Source organism: Seriola dumerili, unplaced genomic scaffold, assembly GCF_002260705.1.
Source record: "Seriola dumerili isolate Sdu_G_001 unplaced genomic scaffold, Sdu_1.0 BDQW01000295.1, whole genome shotgun sequence".
NCBI classification, from domain to species: Eukaryota; Metazoa; Chordata; class Actinopteri; order Carangiformes; family Carangidae; genus Seriola; species Seriola dumerili.
The window spans coordinates 1,835,449-1,856,063 of record NW_019174550.1 but is presented as its reverse complement, the minus strand read 5'-3'; the positions used below and the strand labels follow the sequence as shown (position 1 = coordinate 1,856,063).

The 20,615-nt window shown below is 40.5% G+C and overlaps 1 protein-coding gene and 1 long non-coding RNA gene across 2 annotated transcripts; both read left to right on the top strand.

The window, feature by feature from the left end:
- The first annotated feature begins 452 nt into the window (after positions 1–452).
- On the top strand, positions 453–5,468 carry LOC111231295. The gene is made up of 2 exons (XR_002665482.1): positions 453–2,851; positions 3,021–5,468. It is a non-coding gene; the product is annotated as an uncharacterized LOC111231295 (long non-coding RNA).
- A 109-nt stretch (positions 5,469–5,577) lies between these two features.
- Positions 5,578–19,095, top strand: wrap53 (WD repeat containing antisense to TP53). The gene is made up of 11 exons (XM_022758345.1): positions 5,578–5,771; positions 6,204–6,661; positions 6,789–6,981; positions 8,454–8,549; positions 9,097–9,205; positions 10,708–10,796; positions 12,895–13,118; positions 14,497–14,708; positions 16,085–16,188; positions 16,466–16,609; positions 17,522–19,095. Exons 2-11 carry the CDS (start codon positions 6,379–6,381, stop codon positions 17,745–17,747), a joined length of 1,680 nt encoding a protein of 559 aa, XP_022614066.1. The 5' UTR covers positions 5,578–5,771; positions 6,204–6,378; the 3' UTR covers positions 17,748–19,095.
- Positions 19,096–20,615: the final 1,520 nt, after the last annotated feature.

Below are 20,615 nucleotides of genomic sequence, written 5' to 3'. Positions count from 1 at the left end.
CATCTGTGTGCATTTGCATCGGAACTGGAAGGGGGCGGTGAAAAAGTCGGTGGGGTGAATGGTCGGGCTGTTAGGTTTTCAAAGTCAGGGGGACCTTTAGTTGAAACCTTATCAGAGAGCAAATCCTTTCTCGAAAGACAAACACTGTTGATATTTCTCTTGTTTAGCATTTTTTTACCTTTATATAAAAAGTAAAGCTATTGAAAAATGGATTATAAAAAAACTTGAAGATTTGCACTTGCCTAAAAAAGAAATAACAAAAACAACAAAAAAATCAAACAAATGGGGTTAGTTATAGAAGTGAATATTTTTTTGTGAATGTGTACGAATGACTGTGAGAGTGACTGATGTGAGATGGTTGGTTTGTGTCAGTAATATACCAGTCTGCACAATGTTTTTTTTTTTTTTTTCTTTTTCATTTGTTGCTTACCAAGATGTATGAAACATAAGAGGCCATTTTTGTCTTTTTTGTTCAAATGGTAATTTTGTATTCTCATGTTTAGAGAGCTTATGTGTGTATGTGTCCCTTCTCCAAACAGGGACTTGATCTCCATGTTTTGAGAGTGAATGAATGAGAGAGAAAGAGAGAGAGAGGGCAATTGCACAACACATCCTTTCTCTCACCAGCTCTTCATCCCCAGATAGACGAAATAGAAATGCATACATTTGTAAATGTCAGCTTTTGCGCTCATCACATGATGACCACCACTAGTTCATTTCCCTTTGCTTCTCCCCACAGGGAGCTGTCTCTAGACCAGTGAGGACTAGTAGACAGGGCAAATCATGAGGGACATTACTGTGTGTGCATCTGAATGAGACTTTGTGTGTGTATGTGTGTGTGTATGTGTGTGTGTGTATATGTATGTATGTGTGTGTGTGTGTGTATGTGTTTTCAGAGTGCATGTTCATTTACTGTTCATAGAAATGAGTTAAGACTACAGGTACTCATTTTGAATACATGTGCTTTTTTGTATGTGTATGAATGCACATTTGTGCCTAAGAACTTGGATAGGGTGCGTGGCCATTGAGACATTAACTCTTTTTTGAGAGCAAGTGTGACGTGTGTCAGTGCTCAGCACAGTGTATGTAAAGTATGTAAGTTTATATCGTAAATATTTCTAGTTCAGTCTAGGGGTGATCCATCGGAAGGTTAGTCCAGTCTGTTTTCCTGGGGTGTGATCACGTTGCCTTTTGTCAGCTCTCGAACTTGTGAATGAAAGGTGTCGAGTTTCTGACTCTGAAAAAAAAAAAATACAGCATCTTAATGTGCAAGTGCACAGAACGGTGCATGAAATGTTAGCATATTGTGTTACTTATTCGTTGTTGCAATTTGATAATGACGAGTTTTCTTTTTTTAATGAAAAATATATATGAATATATACATTATATACAAAGTTTAAAAAGTATTTGGACTAAGATAATGAGCACTTGGGGCTGCTATTTTTGTTGTGTTTTTAATTTTTTTTTCCTTAATTTGTTTTTCATTTTGTTTCATTATCGCCATGTGAAGTGTGTGTATTATTTCTTAAGAAAATATTGAATGTATTCCAAAAAAATGACAAGAAACCCGTGCTGATACCAGATATTATTTTTTCCTCAGAAGATTTCAAAAATGGAAACAAAATACAAAAAAGCTTCAGTTTAGCGAGGTCTTTTTATTTTTTTTTTTATTTTCACAGTGGAGAAGAAAAAAAAAAAAACTCGGGATGGATACAGTTGAACACACTGCCTCTACAATCCTGGTCGTACAAATAGTGACTAAGAATTCAAAGAAAGGACTCTTTCTATTCCATACTGGAGCTTTGGTTGTTTACAAACCACATGGATATCTGTGGGTGCAGTTTTGTTTTTTCTTTTTTGTTTGTTTGAATAATTTTTTTTTTTTTTTTTTTGTTCTAAGATAAGACGGGTGGGGTTTGCAAGTGCGCTTCTGCCATATGGACATTGAGTGGTGTTGTTTTTTTTGTTTTTTGTTTTGTTTTGAGGAAGAGTGGCAGGCATCACAATAACATGGACAAGATCCTCTAACTGGACCCTTTGTGTGCGGTTGTGGATCCTGAGACTCGATGATCAACCATGGAGCGAAGGCGGGAAAATCAAGGATTGGCTCTGTTTTGTGGAGAACGGAGTGCAGGGCTGCATAACCCTGGAGGGAACTGAGAGGGCGATATGAGTACACCTGGTTCGTGCACTTGTTTTCACCTCAACCCTCATAAGCACTCACACCCTGCCCTCACCAACTCACCTATGCACTTTTGTTCATTCAAGCTGTGAGGTACCATTTTGGGGATGGGAGCACAATTACAACAGGAGGATTGCTACGACTTTGACAAAGTCACTGAAAAGATATTCCCAAACTGAAAAAAGAGACTCGAGAAGCACGTCTTCTCCCACCTCCTGTATATAACCATATTTTTGTATTACCTTTCAGAGTAGAAAGAAAAGTTGCAAATGGATGAAGGAAAATTCATGAGACATTGATTATATGGAGTGAATGTTCTTCAAGAAAACCAATCTTTTTTGAAAATAGTTTGAGATAGAACTGCTGTGAGTTTCCCGTAGTTTGCCAGTAACCCTGAAATAATCGGGGATGGAAGGGAAAACCACATTGAACATGAACTGAGGTGCTCGACATGCTACAGTGTCTACAAGACTGACTGATAGTTAATTATCAAAGTGGATGTTGCAGTGGCTACAAAGCCCCGCCCAAGAGTGTTTGATCAACATACACAGTAAAGAGGCAGACGGGTTAGAAGAAGCTGTCGGCAAGGGTGCTTCCACTTCGTCTCCAAACCTGATGACTGCCTCGAGAGCTGTAGCATGACTGCAGGAGCAAAAATCCTTGGATTTGGTAAGAGATGTTTGCCTGATTTCTTCTTTGCTTGTTGTTGCTGTATATTCAGGACTTGATCATTTTGATGTACTTCCAGATAACCTTGTGGTACTTTTTAAGAAAAAAAGGAAGATTGTTTGATGATGACGGTCTTGTGCTCTTTTTTTTTTTTTTAATCTTCTCACAGGTGTCTGGCTGTGCTTTATTTGCTGCCCTCTACAATGAGGATCTAACCTACAGTCAACCCATGAACCAGTTAACCCTAAACCTGTCCTTTTGAACTTGAACCCTAAGAAACTTTTCTGTCTTGACCTCAGACTGGGCAGGCCGGTGGCATTATCAGTTGGACAGTTACAAGATGAAGTTACAGGTTTTTCAACCATGGATCCCATCTGTGTTTGAAGTGTTAAGCTGGGCATTTGATCAGGCACTCTCCGGCGAGGAAGAGGATACATAGACACGAATTGCCCAGATGTCATCATCCACCTCGGCCTGAAACTCTTGGGTGGTGCGTGGAGGTCTTCTAACCAGCGGGACTCCTGCTAGGACGTCAGAGACAGAGCTGGGTCGGGTTTCGGTGGATGTGGCTGGATTACATCTAAGCCAATAGAAATCCCTGCAGCTGTGGAACTGGATGAACTGAAAGAATTGTACAGAAAAATAGACTTTGAAACATGACAAAATACAAACACGTAGCGACATGTCACATAGATTCTAGAGTCCAAAGGAGTGGCAGACACTACATGCACACTTACAACAAAAAAGCAACGTACACTCAGTTACATTGGCTCTCCTCTGGAACCGCATCTGTACACATAACAGGGCTACATCAATATCAAATCACATAAGACATGTACAGACACACACAAGCATCAATGCTCTTCACTATAAATGCTGAGCTCTGTAAATAATGTAAAAGATGGGTGTTTTGATTTTTTTCTTTTTTTTTTTTTTCTCATAGTGGGTTTTTGCTTTATTTCTCTGTTCAACATGCCTTAAATTGTATAGTTCAGTTCTGAACAGCTAACTGAAAATGTTCTCTGAATGATGAATTTACATTGGAAACCACCTTGTTACCTGTCCTCTAAAGTTAAAGAAAGGAAGGAACTTTCAACAAGACTGTTTTCTGTTGGCTAACAGAACTGTCTGTTCTGTTTTAACTTCATAAATGTACATCTGATCACCATGAAAGTTACTAATTAGCTACAGAATAGAGCAGCAAAGCGGTCTTTGATTAATCTGATTTTTGCTGGTGGTTGGCTTATGTTGCCCTTTTGGTTTCCTTAAAATGAAGAGTGGATTTGTTTAGATTTTTCTTTGTAGATTATTGCTAACAGTGCAGGCTGAAGTCTGTACTGTCTGGAGCTGAGCTGACAGGGTGAGATGCACAGAACTGGCACAGACTTGTTGTGTGATGACTGTTGTTGGATACACTGCTCTAGGCAAAACTGAACCAGGGTGACAGGTCATCTGCAAATTGAGATACAAACTGGGGCTGTTTCGTTCATTTTTTTTTTTTTTTTTTTTTTACACTCCGGGGACTTAAATGTTTTGGAAGCTACTAGGTTCTTTTTACAGTTTTGAGATGACGACTCGGGCTTGTGTAAGAAACGTGACTGTTAGAGCAAGCTTGCATGATTTGTAATATTTGTGAGTTTTGACACTAAACCTTGAGGTGGGTCACGGGGGGCTTTTGCTCTCTCTGTGCACCTGGTAGTGTTGCTGACCATCTCGGGTGGCCCTGAATAGAGAAGGACTCGACCATACAGTTGTGTTACCTGAAACGAAATTCCTCAAAATTGGGTAGTGTCTTGTTCAGTGTATGTATACCTAACTGGATATGAGAGATTAATGCTTTTAGTCGACCAGTAGTTTCTTCTTTTTTTTGTATCCTTGATAAGTAAACAATATGCAGTTTTTAATTGAAATGACAACTGATATTCATTGAAAACCATCAGCTTGGACTTGTAATACACTTGTACATTTTGATTAGCTGAGGTTTTGGTGGACAGTTACCTGCCATAGCTAACTGTGTAAAATGTGGTAGCCACAGCAGGCTCCAGCATGTCATAACTGTTGAATTGATACTGACGTAATACTAAATGGTTTCTATATTAAAGTAGTTGTAATCAGTTGCCAAAACGGAGAAATTGACTTTAAACATACAAGTATGCTATCAAGTCTCTGTGGATGACTTTAAATATACCAGTGTTTGACATTTTTAAAAGCTGATCTTGTGTGGCATTAGTTGTTGGTAAGTCAGTCTGTCTTAAAAGAGTGAACAGTAGTTGTTTTCAGTTTATTTTACTGAACTACAAAAGCTTTTATAATTAGTTAAAATGGATGTTTGGTTGTAAGCCTTTGAAAATTTCATGTCACAGCCTGTCCTCTGACAGTATGAAGTTGATCATCCGGTTAATTGTACCTCTGGTAACTGTAGTTCCAACAATATTAGCTGTTATACCCCAGTCAGCTCAGCTCCTTTGCTTAAAAAGTCTTTGAATGTTGTTAAAAATAACAGCATACATGTAATGAAACTGTTTTGGAAAAGAACAACTGAAAGATGTGTAAATAGTTTGGCTTTTGTTTGTTTGAAGAACAAAATAAATACTAAATAAATAGCATTTAGCAGTGACTGACTCAGTATTTATTTCCTACCTACATTCAGAATCTATGACATAAACCCGTTACTGGGCCGAATGAGTGTCTCAACGTTATTACCGCCATTCTCGCGATAGCTCGACACATGGCCGCCTACTATTTACAACTCGTAATGAGCTGGTGAATGGAAACAAAGTCCTGAAGTAGAGGGACTTCAGATAGTCTTCTACGTTACTTGTACTCTCCGGCTTTAGGTGAAACTTTGATACCGTCGAGGAAAAGCGTGTGGACAGCCGAACTGCGAGCAGAACCAAAGGACAAGCAAGCCACAATACAGGTATGTAGCATCAGACGGCTAGCTTAGGCTAATGCTAATATGAGCTAACGTGAGGTGGTTACTGTCTCTGTTGTGGACGGACGGTTAAAGGAAATTGAAACATTTTGCCTTCGTTTTCAGAGTCATTTTTGTTATATAACGTGCATAGAGTAAACCGTGTACGTTTTGGTGATGTATGTTCTACCTCGCAAGCGTTAACTTCAAAATCAACATGCACGTTATGACTAGCTACAGGTGTCTGTTAGGTGTCTGTTATTTATTCCTCTAAAGATTAAACGTCCCGTTTACTTTTAATTGATAGGTGTGTTTAAATATTATTTAAGCGGTCTTATACTTTTACATTGTTTTGATGTGTGTTTTGTATCGTCTAGTGCCGTTGGTCTCACTTGCCCTGTTACCCTTTCACCCTTACCGGCCTCATTCTCTTTCTAGGCTAGTGGGTGCTGTGATGTCCTCGACTCCCAGCAGACTCAAACACCCACACTGCAGGAAGAAGCACTATCCTAGTAGCACTTACCTCACCCACGTCTGACAGCCAACCGCCTGACACAAGGCACTTGGACCCCAGGTAGAGGACTTCACAGAAGATATTGATAAACACAGAGAGATGTCCGACTCGGCTGGAGGTGGTGAAAGCGGAGGTGTGGCAGCCACAGGTCAGGACACAGAAGCTGACAATGAGCCCCCCCATCGGGCCCCACTTTTATTTGAAGGTGACCACTTACAGTTGGGGGAGCTCCGGGAGGAAGGGGCAGCCCCGGCTGCCAAGCGGCTCAGGATGAGCGGAGAGGAACACGGGCAGGGACGGGTTGCAGAGCCCGTCATGATGCATGGAGAAACACCAGCACAGGCTGGCTTGCTGCCAGAAGACTCAGCGTCACCAGCACAACGTAAAGTACCTGGTTTCCAAAATCTGTTCATTTGAGTTATGATTTTGGATGTCTGTTAGAGATTATGATTCAGGATTAATTTGAAGATTAATTAATTAATCTGTACGAAATTACTCTTTGATTTCAGGCACAGGAGAACCAACAAAATGTGAGGAGAAAGATCAAGGAGGGGAAGAGGTACCTGTCAGTGACAGAGGTGAAGATGAATGCCATGAGAATGGAAATGGGGGGCATGATGCACCCTTAGACGAAGGAGAGACAAAATCAGAGGAGGAGCTCAACGCTAACGGATCTGCAGACAGCCCCAGTGATGGGCAGCAGTAAGTGGAGGAAGAAGTCAGGTTTATTTTTAACCTGAGGGTCCACATAACTTGGAGTAAAGATACAGCAGGCAGACCATCAAGGGAGCTATTTGTAGCAGGATTTTCTGAGGTGGTGGTGATGTTATACAATAATTATGAAGATGAGTAAAACTCAAATGTTTGCGAAATGGTGGAAAAAGCTCTTGTGACTACTGCAGAGCAAGAGGTTTTGGTAAATGCAAGAATGCAAATGATGACGCTTGATAAAATGCTGACCAAAATGCTGTACTCATGCCACTGTTACTTGATCATATCCTTTGATGGCCTGCGTGCACGGTCACTACACTAAACACTCATGGTTTATTTTTTCCTCTGGTTTGTGATTTTAAATTTAATCTGTGCATCTAGGGAATCATCTTAAAAGATAATTCTTGTTATTTTTAGACATTATTTTCCTTATATGTACCACTTACTGCTTGTTGTAGCTTCTGGCTAATAGCATACTATGCCCCAGAACATGCTCAGAGCAAACTATGACAGCACTACCGATGAAACTTAATAATTGCAGTATCATAGATGCTATTTTAATATTAATAAGAAATACAGCTCATGCACCATAAACTAATATGCATGAAAATGGTTAAAATCTCTGGCATCACTATGTATGTCAACAAAGCAGTTAACTTAGCAGGCTTTCCACTGATGGCAAGTTCAGTTATAAAAAAAAAAAAAGATTGTTATAATCAACCACACTTACAAAAATGAGACAAATTATGCTGTTGTAGATCTTCAAACAAGTAAAACATGTAAAGAATAAAATCAGTCTAAAGCGACTAGAAACCCCAGCAGGACATTATATGGATGTGTGAGAATCTGATTGTGATCCAAACATTGTGATAATTGAGCGGTCGCAGCTATTTGAACATGTATGATTGCCTTGTGAGTGTTAGTTGTTGTGTGAGACGTTGCTCTGATTCCTCTGGATGTTTTGTAATAGCACTTGTGTTGAAGTGGGCTGGCAACAACATTGACTGATTAAATATTTAACACCATCAATCATTATAATGGCAAAATTTGGAGAAGATGACATTGGGGAAAAACGATAGACTTAACCTGCAGAGCTATGAAATATAATTAGCAATCCACTCTACTTTGGAGTGACACTGTCTAAACAGAGCAGTTCAGAATGTGCCAGTGAAAAGATCAAAAGATAAAATTCACCATATATGTTCCTCTTTGGTTTTGTGTTGACACTTTGTTTTATATGCAAACAGCATTGTCACAGGCTGTGAAATTCTGAAGATATCTACCTTAATTAAACCAAGACAAAGTGTTTGTTGCATTTATCCAGAAGCCTTTATATCCTCCAGACTGATGAGATGGGAAATTCATTTTTTCAGTGGAATGGATGAGTTTGTTGTGCAATTTATTTGTTCTCTGTTTACAATTCTTTGACCAAGGACCTGTCCTGTTCTCTATCCCGCCCCCAGCCTTGGCTTAGATTTTACCCAGAACCCCCAAATGCTGACTGGTTCTTGGGCTGAGTACTCAAGCCTTCCAGAGAATTACCTGAAGGGCTGCAAATGGTAATCTTTTCTAATCTTAACACAACACAAAGTACATCAAGGATGAGGGTTTGAAGTTGTTAAATATAAAACTTTATTGTGAGGCATTTTTCTGATTACCATAAATAAAACTACTACAAGGACACCTACACTGCATTTTACATTTCTGTGTCCTGTGGCAGAAACCAAGGACAGTTATTGATCTGATGGATTACAGTGAAAAAATAACTTCCTGTCCAAATGAAGTTAAAGGATCAATTCCACTATGTTTATCTTTCTTAGTAGGGTTGAACACTAGCACTAACACTACCTTAGATATAAGAAAGGCTACCAGTTACCATGATCTCTCAAGATAAATCAAAATCTCAGTTTTGTAGACAATGTTGTTTATGCTTACTGCTATAAATACCAGCTTTATTACAAGCATTACTTACTGTACAATATCTGCAAATACTTGTTCTCTTATTGCAACTTCTACATGAAACAAACCTCAGTGCAAATTATTCTCAGTTCAAAGTGGTTAATGCACCATCATCTTTTTCTCCTCTTCCCACCTCTCCTAACCTAGGGCCCCTGATGGTTCCTGTATCCTGACTAACAGTGCAGACAATGTGCTCCGTGTATACAACCTCCCTCCAGAGATTTACAGCTACAACTGGGACTTGCTTCCAGAGATGGTGAGCACACAGATAGCCTGTCATCAGTGCCTCTCCTAATGATTGAGTAGGGGATAGCAAAATTAGTTTAAACATTTATAAAGCCCTCAATGCACTTCTGCAAATTTCAAACAGTTCCTCTAGTGCCCCCATCAGGCCCAAGGTCTGTAGGGCAGGAGTGCAACAAATGCATTCTGTTCAATTTCAGTAAATGAAGTAAATCTCCATCAAACTAGAAGGGCACTTAGAGAGTGCAGATCTCCACCAAGGCTAGTGTCAAACAACATACACTACACTTCAGAGAAAAAAATTCAAATTCATAGTAAATGATTAGGATCTGCCCCAGAATTGAATAGGTCCTTCCCTGGCCCTGGTTCCATCCCTCCACCAAGTTTGGTGCAAATTGGTTCAGTACTGAATAATTCACCTCACAAATAAATAGACCCATGTGAAAGCATAACCTCCTTGGCGGAGGTAAAAATCCTCTTTTGCTTCTACAAAGTAGCTCCAATAATTAGATCTAGAACATCTTTGAAATGTCTTCATTATGGCTTTTCAGGAGGAGTCTCATTCTCCAAACCCTGGTCTAACTAATAAAGTTGAATTCATTTAATGATATTGAATCAGTCAGACTTTGGCCTTTGGGTTTGAGGATTCAGACTCATATTTGTTTCCACATCAATCTGTTCTTCAAAGTTTAGTTACAATTTTTAAAAAATTAAAAACATACACATCATGGAGAACACAGTTTATATTTAATTCAGTCCTAATCATACATTGTTTACTGACTGTATTACACTATTCAAAAATCACACCTCTTTTGTGTCTGATGTGTGGGACTAAATTTAGAGCTAACGAGTAGCATGTTAGAGTTAGAAGTCATCTAGGTGGGGACTGAAAATAAGACAGATTTCTTTTAGTTTTAATGCCTTAATCATGTTTGAGATATTTGATATTTCTTTCAGACACTGTCTCGTGTTTGTGAAACTGAAATCATTCCAGTTAAGGTCATCAATCAGTTGTGTGTTATCTGACCTTTTATACTAAGACAGACAGTTGTTGAACATTTTAACATTTATGCTGTGTTGCAACATCAACTAAGAATACAACAAAACAAGCAAAACAATTAGCCAATTATGGCAACTGCTAGAGAAAAAATATTACAATTAGAATAAAATAAGTATTCTGTCTTTTAGCTTTTGGGAAATATCAAGAGGCGAGCCAATCTCTTAATTGTATTACAGGCTGGTAGATTGGGATCACTGAACAAACCCAATTGAAATTTAATCCAATTTCCTCCATTACAGAGATCTCACAGTCTTTGCAAAAAGAGTAGAAAATTGAGCTTTGATTGTTCTATTTCTCACATTGTGCCACAGGCTTTTGATATCAAATTTTACCACAAGGAAAAGAGTGATGGTGTCTTTTAGCCAGCAGTAACAACTTCAACAGTAATAGATCCCATCGGTCAGTTGATCTACTGTGCTTGACTGTCTTTTTTTCTGCCTCTCCTTCTGTGGCAGAGTCCAGTGCTGAGGATGGCAGAGGGAGATACCATCTACGACTACTGCTGGTACCCCAAGATGAACTCTCTGGATCCCGACACATGCTTGTGAGTTGAACTTGATCTTTGCCAGACTATTCCTTAAGCCTCTGCTCTTAACAAGTGGATAGATGAGACATTTAAAGTTCACTTTGAAGGTCAACTTGCCAGATGGTGAAGAATGTATACACAGGAAAGACACTATATTGTCTAAAGAGGCTAATGTCAGTCAGTGATTGATGTCTTTAATCTAGATCTTGGATGGTTAGACAGGGACACTGTGTGTTAGTGTGTGTGAGTAAGGTCCTCTCTTATGCTTGAGTCTGTCTAATAGACTATCTGAATATAGAAGATATTGTTGTATGCTTGTGAGTCATTCTTTGATCCCTGTGGTATTTGCGCTCGTTGTGGGAGCTGGCTGCCAGCGTGGAGAGAAGCTGTAAAAGCTTTCTGATGTCTCTCATTATGAGTGAAGAGTTGGCCTTCGTCTTGTCTGCCTCTGCCTCCGTCGCAATCCGCTCGTCTGTTTGAGACCCACAGTGCTTTTCAGCATGATTCAGCCCACTAACAGCACTCCGGAGCCCAGACAACACCTAAAGGGCCTTATAATTCCCTGATTTAGGGCTTCTCTTTTCATCTTGTTCTCCTTTTTTGCCGTGTGTGAGTGCAGGCGCGCGCTCCAGCAGCGTGGTGATCATGACATCACTGCGTGCTTGTGCACGTGCTGTAAAGCAAAGCCAACATTAGTAACACGCAGCCATCACCGCGGAGAACGCAGATTGTCTGTGGCGAGAGAGGTAGGGCCGTGCTAATGAGCTGAGGTCAAGTTGCCAACAGTTTTCGCTATGTATACCACTCCTCCCCCAGCTCCCATCATCCTCCAGTTGTAGCCTCCACCCTCCGACAGATCCCTCTGATCAAGACCCAGCATTGGCACCATTTCACCCCAACACCAGCCAGCGTTCACTGAGAAAGAAGAGGGGGTAGGGGTCAGGATCTGGACATCTAGAGATGAGAGTTTTGTAAACTGCAAAACGATCAACAATCGACTTGTGAGGACAATGAACCACTTCAGAGGCCTGTGTGTATCTGCCAAAGGTGTGCAAAAACCTGCCTGTCATGAGGATGATGATGCCAGCAGGAGCTGACAGCAGATACTCTTCATCTTTTTTAGATCACTGCCACATATCAGAGAGGAGCTCCTGCAGAGCACAGCCAGGTGGTCGGACAAGCTCGGAGTAGATTGTTAAAGGCTGAGGCAGCCAGATGAAAGGTTGTGGTGGTTATTAAACACATCTACAGCAAGCCTCCTCTGCTGGTACCTTTTCTGCCTCCCTCTTTTCACTTCCCCCATTTTGTTTCTCGTTTCTCCCCCAGCACTCCTTGAACTCTCCGTCTGCCAAAAGCCATTTGTTGTTGATGCCCCTCCTGTAGAGAGGGAATAAGGGCCCCTGTTATGGCTCGGTTAAGTTGCGCTGAGTTCTAGGCATTGCTCCAAGCTAGCAGCAGTCTAGCATTATAATTGGGCATTTCCCTGCTCTGGAATAAAGCTGCGGCTCAGAGGGGCCATAACAGAACACGGCAGCAGCGGTAGGGGCTAATTTCCTTTGTCTAATTGAGCCGCAGTGATGTTTCGGCATTTGTTCAGTGTCCAATAATTAGAGTTAAAAAGGCATGGCTCAGTCTTTGGCCCTGATTTGAATCAATAAGAATGTGCTGTCGTCTTATCTCCATAATGAGGCATAGCACAATGCTGTGTATTTGTTTTGATGTATTGATACATCCAAGTGGATGTGGTGCAGTAGGTTAGAAAAAAAGAAAAAGAATCAAACATGTTTTTCATACATAATGCATGTATCAAAAGAATCTCAGCAGCATATTTCATTCGAATCTCTTTTTTATCCTCCAAGATGCAGGTATAATTCTGTTTTATTCCACTAGTTACTTTGCTTTTAACCTCTAAACTGAGTCATCTGTCAGTCACTAGCTTTAAAGAAAAAAAAGCCCTCAGGGACAATAAAGATCGACTCAATTAAGGATTCGCAGCATTTTCCTCCATGTTTTATCATTTGCATCATTCATTCTCTATTCCCTGTTGTCAGTTCTTTTCCCGTAGCTCACTCTCTTTGCCACTCTCTTTGTCTGGCCTCTCACTCCTCTTCCGCAGTCTAGCCAGCAGTAGCCGTGACAACCCAGTCCATGTATGGGATGCATTTTACGGGGAAGTGCGAGCCAGTTTCCGACCCTACAATCACCTGGACGAGCTAACAGCGGCTCACTCGCTCTGCTTCTCACCTGACGGCACGCAGCTCTACTGCGGCTTTGACAAAACGGTCAGAGTCTTCTACACCGAGCGTCCTGGCAGAGACTGTGAGGAGCGGCCCACAGTAGGTCAGTCATCAAATGCTCTTGCAACAGTTTGTTTCATAATGCTCTTGCACAGTTTACAGGTTACAGTACAAGGAGGTAATTTTAAGACATGTAATTGTGGTTTGTTTACATTAAAACAAATTTGATCTATTCTTTGATCTTACATTGTTATGAATTATTATATTATGTTTCCTGAAAGTGGTTGGAAAGATGGACTTTATCTTAATTATAATTATTTGTTACAAATAGATAAAAAATTATAACAAACAGAATTAGGAATGATGTAAAATGTACATTACTATTCAAGAGCAGGGATTGTCTTGTAAACTCGCACTCTTGTTCAAGGATCCTCCGAACTCTTTGAGTCAAAAATCATTTACAGGAAGAATTGCATTCACAGGCTATGTTCTTGGATAATCCAGCCCACAAGAGAAACAATAAGTAAACAGGGGCATTGTGAAAAGGATAATGTGAAGTCTGTTGTTGCTTGTGTTCTATAAGTTGCTGTTTGACAGCTGGCTGTCACATCTCACAGGCTGAAGTCTCCTTGAACAAACCAGCAAGGAGAGTTTTTATTATGTACTTCAGACAAAAAATAAAGGCAACTAAAAGTTTACTGCAATGAATTCCTTATCTCTGTCGCACACCTCAAACAAGTTTCAATGTGATGGAAGGTTTTTGTAATGCACTGAAATGAACTGAACCGGTTTTTATAACTTTCTTATAGTTAATGGACTGAAGCACCAAAATAATCTTTGCATATATCAACAAATAGGTTTTATTTTTCAGTGAAAGCAGTTTTCATATCCCTCCATGATTTTTTTTTTTATTTTTCATTATTTACTGTGTTAAGTGGCAATGTATTCACTTTTCAGCAGACAACAAACAAACATGTATCACATGCAAATGCATGGAATTTTTTTAGGTCACGAGTAACTTTCAGCCCTGCTGCGCTGGCAGCTCAACATGCTGCTCTGCTAGATCACTGCTGTGTACGATTTCTTGTGTATTTGGCTCCATCAGCTCTGCTTGACAACTAATAACAGCAAATTATGCGGAAATGTATGGTCAGTCTCAAAAACAGGTTATGTGATCCATGTGAAGACAGTGCCAAACCCTCGCTTCTGCATTTATGTGCCAAAAACGTGCTAAAGGTCTTTTCTAAAAAGTGAGAAAGAAGATGATTTGGAAAGGAGTAAACTGTAAAAAGGAAACAGATGATCCAAATGTGACTCTATTGTGTGTATTGTTGAGAAATATTTTCCTCTTTGAGATGTAATCAGTGAAGTAGAAGCTGCCAAAAAGTCATCTTTGAGTAGAAGTGATTGTGATTTGTGTCTTATGAACCTTTTTAAAGTTCTGAAAGCTTTGCCAAATGTCACTCCTGTCTTCACTGCAGTGAAGAAGCAAGGCCAAAGTGGCATCATCTCCTGCTTTGGCTTCAGCCCGTGCCAGTCTGTTTATGCCTGTGGCTCTTACTCCCGCTGCGCTGGCCTCTACTCCTGCCAAGACGGCACCCTGCTGGCTCTGCTGCCGACCCGTCACCACGGAGGGCTCACCCATCTGCTCTTCTCCCCCGACGGCAACTACCTGTACACCGGCGGGCGCAAGGTGAACACACGAACACAGGCAGAAAATGGCAGCATAAGGAGAAGACGTGCTGCTTCGTTTGAATGATCACATGCATGCACACGCACACACACACACACACACACACACACACACACACACACAAACACACCATCAGCGGGTTTTGTGTGTAAAGCAGGTGACAAATCACTTTGTTGCATTGAAGCATTGTCAAAGCTTTTGGATAAGAGCTTTATATGCTAAGTTCCTGTGTTGATGGCATGAGTCAGCATGTAATGAATCTGATTAGGCATTAAGGCGTTCCCCCAGAAGTTAATGCCTGAAGGATTCACTGTATTTCACGAAGGTTCTGCAGAGGTTTGCTGTCAGCGGAGTTTGAACCTGCACCTGTCTGATTATCGGATTTTTTTTTGCCTCCATGCCGACGACAGCCGTAGCCTGAGGCATTATCTTTTTGGGTTGTTCGTCCATCCATCAGTCCTGTTGTTGTGAATACGATAACTCAGGAACGCCCTGAGGGAATTTCCTCAAATCTGGCACAAATGTCCACTTGGACTCAGGAATGAACTGATTCGAATTTGGTGGTCAAAGGTGAAGATAACTGTGACTTCATAAAACATATTTGTGGCCATAACTCAAGAATTCAAATGCTGATTATGACAAAAAACACTGTTCATTACATTCCTTCAAAGTCTTCACTCCACATATAACATGAGTCTGGACAGACATGGATGTAAACTGCTACTTGACTGGTTGGTGGAGGCATACAACCACAAGACAGTTATCCTATATATATTATATTAGTTTTAATGTTTTTGCAGTTCTAGATAGTTTTCATAAGTGTGAGACAGATTGTCAGTTAACTGACAAGCATTTTTGCAAATAAGTCATTAGTCAGTCATTAACAGTAATGAGCACTTTACTGAAGCTCCACCATAAATTCACCATGAATGTCAATGAAAAAAGCAGTCAGTGTCTTTGACAGTTCTCTAGTTACACATCACACAAATTGTCTAGAATGTTTTACTGACAACTTTCAATGTAGAGACTTTATAACCGTCAACTCCTGTGGGATGCAGTGCCTCATTCATTCCTGTTACATTATATCACCCTGGTCAGATTAAATATAAACTGGCATTCCAGCGTCTGTGAAGTTCGTCTTACACTTTAGCATGAAGGTCACACTGTCAGTTATCACATCTACAGTTGAATGTACAGGGTTGAATGTACAGAGCTACACAGCAGGTTTATGTAATTACTTATACTGGCAAACAAGTTATTAATGTATAGGAATTCCTGATTGTTTGCACAAATGATCAAACAGGAATCTCTGATACCTGCTGGCCTCTATAGCTCTGCTGAATTGTGTGTGTATGTGTCTGTGTGGGTGTGTGTAGGATCCAGAGATTCTGTGCTGGGATTTAAGAGAGCCGGGAAAGGTTGTGTTTTCACTTAAGAGGAACGTTACCACTAACCAGCGCATCTACTTTGACCTGGACGTGTAAGTTTACTTCACCAATTACAACTTTACTCAGGGACACCTAGTGACACTGCTCTAGAATCCACATAATACAGTTTACACAGTATCAGCTTACTGTCATTCATCCTGTCTGTTGACTTGGGCGTACCATTTTAATGTGGTTTTATAAATGCAGATCATTTACCTGTGACCTCTGTTAGCACTTCATTGTATTGTCCACTGTTTGTGTGTGTGTGTGTGTGTGTGTGTGTGTGTGTGTGTGTGTGTGTGTGTGTGTGTGTGTGTGTGTTTCTACAAGGTCAGGCAGGTACTTGCTGAGCGGCGACACAGAGGGAGTGGTGTCAGTGTGGGACACCCAGACAGCTCCTCCTGAGGGTAATGAGGAGCTACTGCAACCTCAGCTGAGGTACCAGGCTCACTGGGACTGCACCAATGGCATCAGGTATGATTGCTTAAAGAATCTAACCCATCCTGTTGGCTGGTGACACAACATCAGTGAGTAATGTAGCACATTACTGTGTCCTATTAGTGTTAATTGAACAAAATAAATCTTATGAATGAAGAAACCGAAGCCTCTCAGTTATTCGGGTTCTTGTTGTCAGAAGTCAAATACAACAGCACAGAAAGTCCATTAGCCCTCAACTCACTACTATTAAAAATGGTAGAGTCACAAACATTAAGCATCCTAATGGATAAAGATCATACTGAACAACTCGGAGTAGGAGAGAGAGTGAGTGCGCAATCATAAAATTCAGGTACTTCAATCATGTTCAGTGACTGTGTTACTGTTTTTCTGCTTGACTGTCCTGTTGTGTTGTGCTGTTTGTCTCCCCCAGTCGTTTCACACAAATCATCCAAAATATTTTAGATAGGAGGAAAAGCAACTTCCAATTTCAAAACAGTAATATTGCACAGCAAAGACTATTAATGCTTTGTGAAAACGGATAGCTACAGCTTCTGTATGTATTTATGAAATATCCAGTAAATGGCTCTCTTGCTAAGTAGCAATTCACATAATCTCATGTTATTGGATTCTCTACAGAAGAGACGAAGGTAGCTGATGAAGTGAAAATTGAACTGTTACTGAGATAAATGTTGATACCATGGCTGTAAATGAGCTGCAGTTTTGCATAGAATATGGGCTTATGGGCTCAGTCAATTAATTCAGTTGTTAAAGGACTGAAATTAACCAATTTCCTCTTATTGTTTAGTCTGACTATCTTTCAAACGCATATCCAAGTGTAATGCTGCAGAGCAAAATATCAGAACTGTCAGTTATATTCAATCCCTACTATAACTAACATTTATTTTTGCATTACTCTCATTTTCATTTTCTTCCTGCCCCCTTCTGCAGTATTCATCCCTTCATGCCGTTGATAGCGACCTCCAGCGGCCAGCGCCAGTTCCTGTGGCCCGACGACAGCGAGGGTGACTCGGCCTCTGACAGTGAGGGAGGTGAAGCTGTGATGTCACCGCAGGAGATCAAACAAGACAACGCCCTGAGCCTATGGTGGGCCGGACCACTCGGCCCCGCCACAGATGGGAACCAGGAGCCGAACACATTGGCAGTGGAGGCCTGAAGTTCTGTTAGTTCAACCAGAAGACACAAATTGAGTTACACCTCCCACATGATGTTTATTTTGGGAATGTTGGGTGTGGGTAAAATGAATTATCGATCAGTCAAATTCTTTTTTTCCATTGGTAACATGAAGTCCTGAGGTGGAAAAGCATTACTGGATCATTTTTAAACATCCAGTGTACTTAAACATGACACGTTCACACACACGGTCCAAATAAATTACTGAAATTGAATCTTAACATATCAGCAGCAGGTTTACAAGTAGTGCAGTTGTCAGCAGAGTTAAAATGAAAGGATTATGAAACATTGCACATCAGGCCAGGACAGATTTTCAGGGCCCTGTTTTTGAAGACTTTATAAATTTAATGCCAGTTCAGTAAATATGAATTGGACCTAAAGGGTAAGACTGGTCAACACTAAAAGCAAGGTTTTCTTCAAAACCTTACTTAGGTTGAGACAAGAAGTGGGTTGCATAAGAAGTGGATTGGGCCTTGATATTTCCTTTTCCAATTTTGTTATTAAATTTGTGAGAGAACTTTTTTTTTTTTTTTGAAAAGATGAAATGTAATGAATCTTTTATGAAACTCTTGTTTACCTGTTTTCTTTTTTTAAAGTGGAATCTTTCCTAAATTGGACGGATTTGGTTGAATTGAAATTTTCGACTGTGGTGTGAAGCGGCCCAGTGTCTGTCTACTGATTGCACCTCCGATCTGAGTTGTATTTGTGGGAGTACTAGTTTACGTGTGTGTGTGTGTGTGTGTGTGTGTGTGTGTGTGTGTGTGTGTGCGTGTGTGCGTGTGTGGCTGTAACGCTGCCCCGGAGATTCTTAACTGCTATTGTTACAGTAAGTGCCATTTGTTCTTGAGCTTTGCTTTTGTAAACTGATGGAATCTCCGGTTTTTACCTTCTTTTTTAAACTATTGGACGCACCAAGTCGTTGTGTCGCTCTGTGCATGCCCACAAAACGTATATTTTTGTAAAGCCATGATGTTGATTCTCATTTTCGAATGTACACTCTGTAAGCAGCTAGCTTGATTACTGTAACCTCATAACAATCTGTGAAAGTCTTTAATTGGTGGGTGCACCTGTGAAATGAGCAATGTCTTATTTTTTTCTACCGGGTGTGCTCAGATTACATTTGTAACTGTGTGAATGGTAAACGTGGCAGCACAAAACACATTGTATTTGAATAATCGCATTAATAATGTACTGCGGTGGTTTGCTCAGTGCTTATGTTGCCATCAGTGGGGTGTGCTTTGCTGTAGGGTTTCTTTGCAGGTTGGTCAGAGGCTCAGCCCGCTCCAACCAAAGCCTTGTATCTTTAGAAACTGATAAATCTATTAATTTGCCTCTGCTGATTCAGGTTTCACTTCTTTGAACTCAAATGTGTTGCCAAGCAATAGTAGCTACGATCAGGAAGCTATTATTGAACAGTACTATACAAAATGCTCTACCGGGAAGCATTAGGAACCATGTAGGCCTTGATGATGTCACACAAGTCTCATGATTGATAGCTGTATCTGCAACAGGTGGTTTTCTGATGGTTTTATTCAAGCAGGAGTGAATTAAAAGCATATCTCTTTACAGATTTGCGCTCTTACTCATTTTTGTCCTCTCTGTTAAAGGCAGTTCAGAGTTGGATGCCCTGTAATAAATCCCCGATGAATGCAAGATGATGTTACACTCATGTCAAGAGGCAGCTCTTAAAAGCTGAAGGGACTATTGGCTTTCACTCATGAGATGGAAACTATTCATAGCTTTCACCTTTCCCACACACATTCTGTATGAATGCACACACACTCATGTATTTGATTGTCTGAAACCACAGGGGTACACTGAGCAGAGAGCCAAGTTGGAGAGCTGCACTGTTGTGTTGTGCAGGTTGCTTAGCAACCGCCTCCGCCTTGGGAGAGGAAAGTAGGTAGAGAGACGACAAGAAGGAAAATTGGGGGCAGAGAGAGGAAAAAAGAAATGCCAAACAAGTGTAATAAATAATCCAGTGGTGTAGTGATTGCTACTTGTTTGTCTGATGGTCTGGACTTAATATCAGCTCTACCAGAGACTGAAGTGTCTGTGTGGTGATGAGCGATATGTAGGTTCTTATCATCTCTGTGTCTGCTGTTGGCCATTAGGGACAGAAAGTAGTAATGACACAAGTTGAGATATGGGCAGTCTTGCGCTTGATGTTTATGGTCTGTCATGTAATCTGAACTGCGAGACCTTTTGCAGACAGATGTGTCACTTTCTTCATCATGTCTTGTCAGTAGAGTTTGCCAGAAGGAAACTTGTCCACTCACTTGATTCAGAAATGATCAAAAGAAATGTGATGCACCTTAGAGCAAAGGGTCTGAATACATAAAAAATATGCTAGTACTGCATTTGGATTTTAAAGATGCTCTAATAAAATGTTTTGATATTAACCAGATAAAATTACAATATGTTATGTGAAAGGGGATGACTGGTTGTGACAAACTTAAAATTATCACCCAACTCTGCCATTCCCCTCAGCTCCACAGAGCGCGTTAGCATCTTTTGTTTTGAATTTACAGCCCACAACTTTACTGTTTTGGTTCCCTCTTAGTTCACCTCAAACTCGGTTCACGAAGGGGAGCATTTAATAGCTAAAAAGCCAGATGATGTGTTTCCCTCAGGAATTAATGGAGAGCAAACTAAATCTAAAGGGAGGATTATTTGTTTTTATTTATGTATTTATTTTTTATTTGTTTACATGTTTGTCATACCATCTTTGTGAGGTAACGTCAGTGCCATTCTTAGTGTTCGTTGCTATGCCCCAAACAACACAGATTATCTACTGGACCTATTGGGCCAGTGCTCGGGCCTCCGACCACTAGGGGGCCTCAAAGTCCGC

What these genes read in the sequence shown, in the direction of transcription:
- wrap53 (XM_022758345.1), top strand. Translation starts at nt 6,379, where the DNA reads ATGTCCGACTCGGCTGGAGGTGGTGAAAGCGGAGGTGTGGCAGCCACA. An exon ending in CTCAGCGTCACCAGCACAAC is followed by an intron (nt 6,662 to 6,788) that starts GTAAAGTACCTG and finishes CTTTGATTTCAG; the next exon opens with GCACAGGAGAACCAACAAAA. An exon ending in ATCTACTTTGACCTGGACGT is followed by an intron (nt 16,189 to 16,465) that starts GTAAGTTTACTT and finishes TGTTTCTACAAG; the next exon opens with GTCAGGCAGGTACTTGCTGA.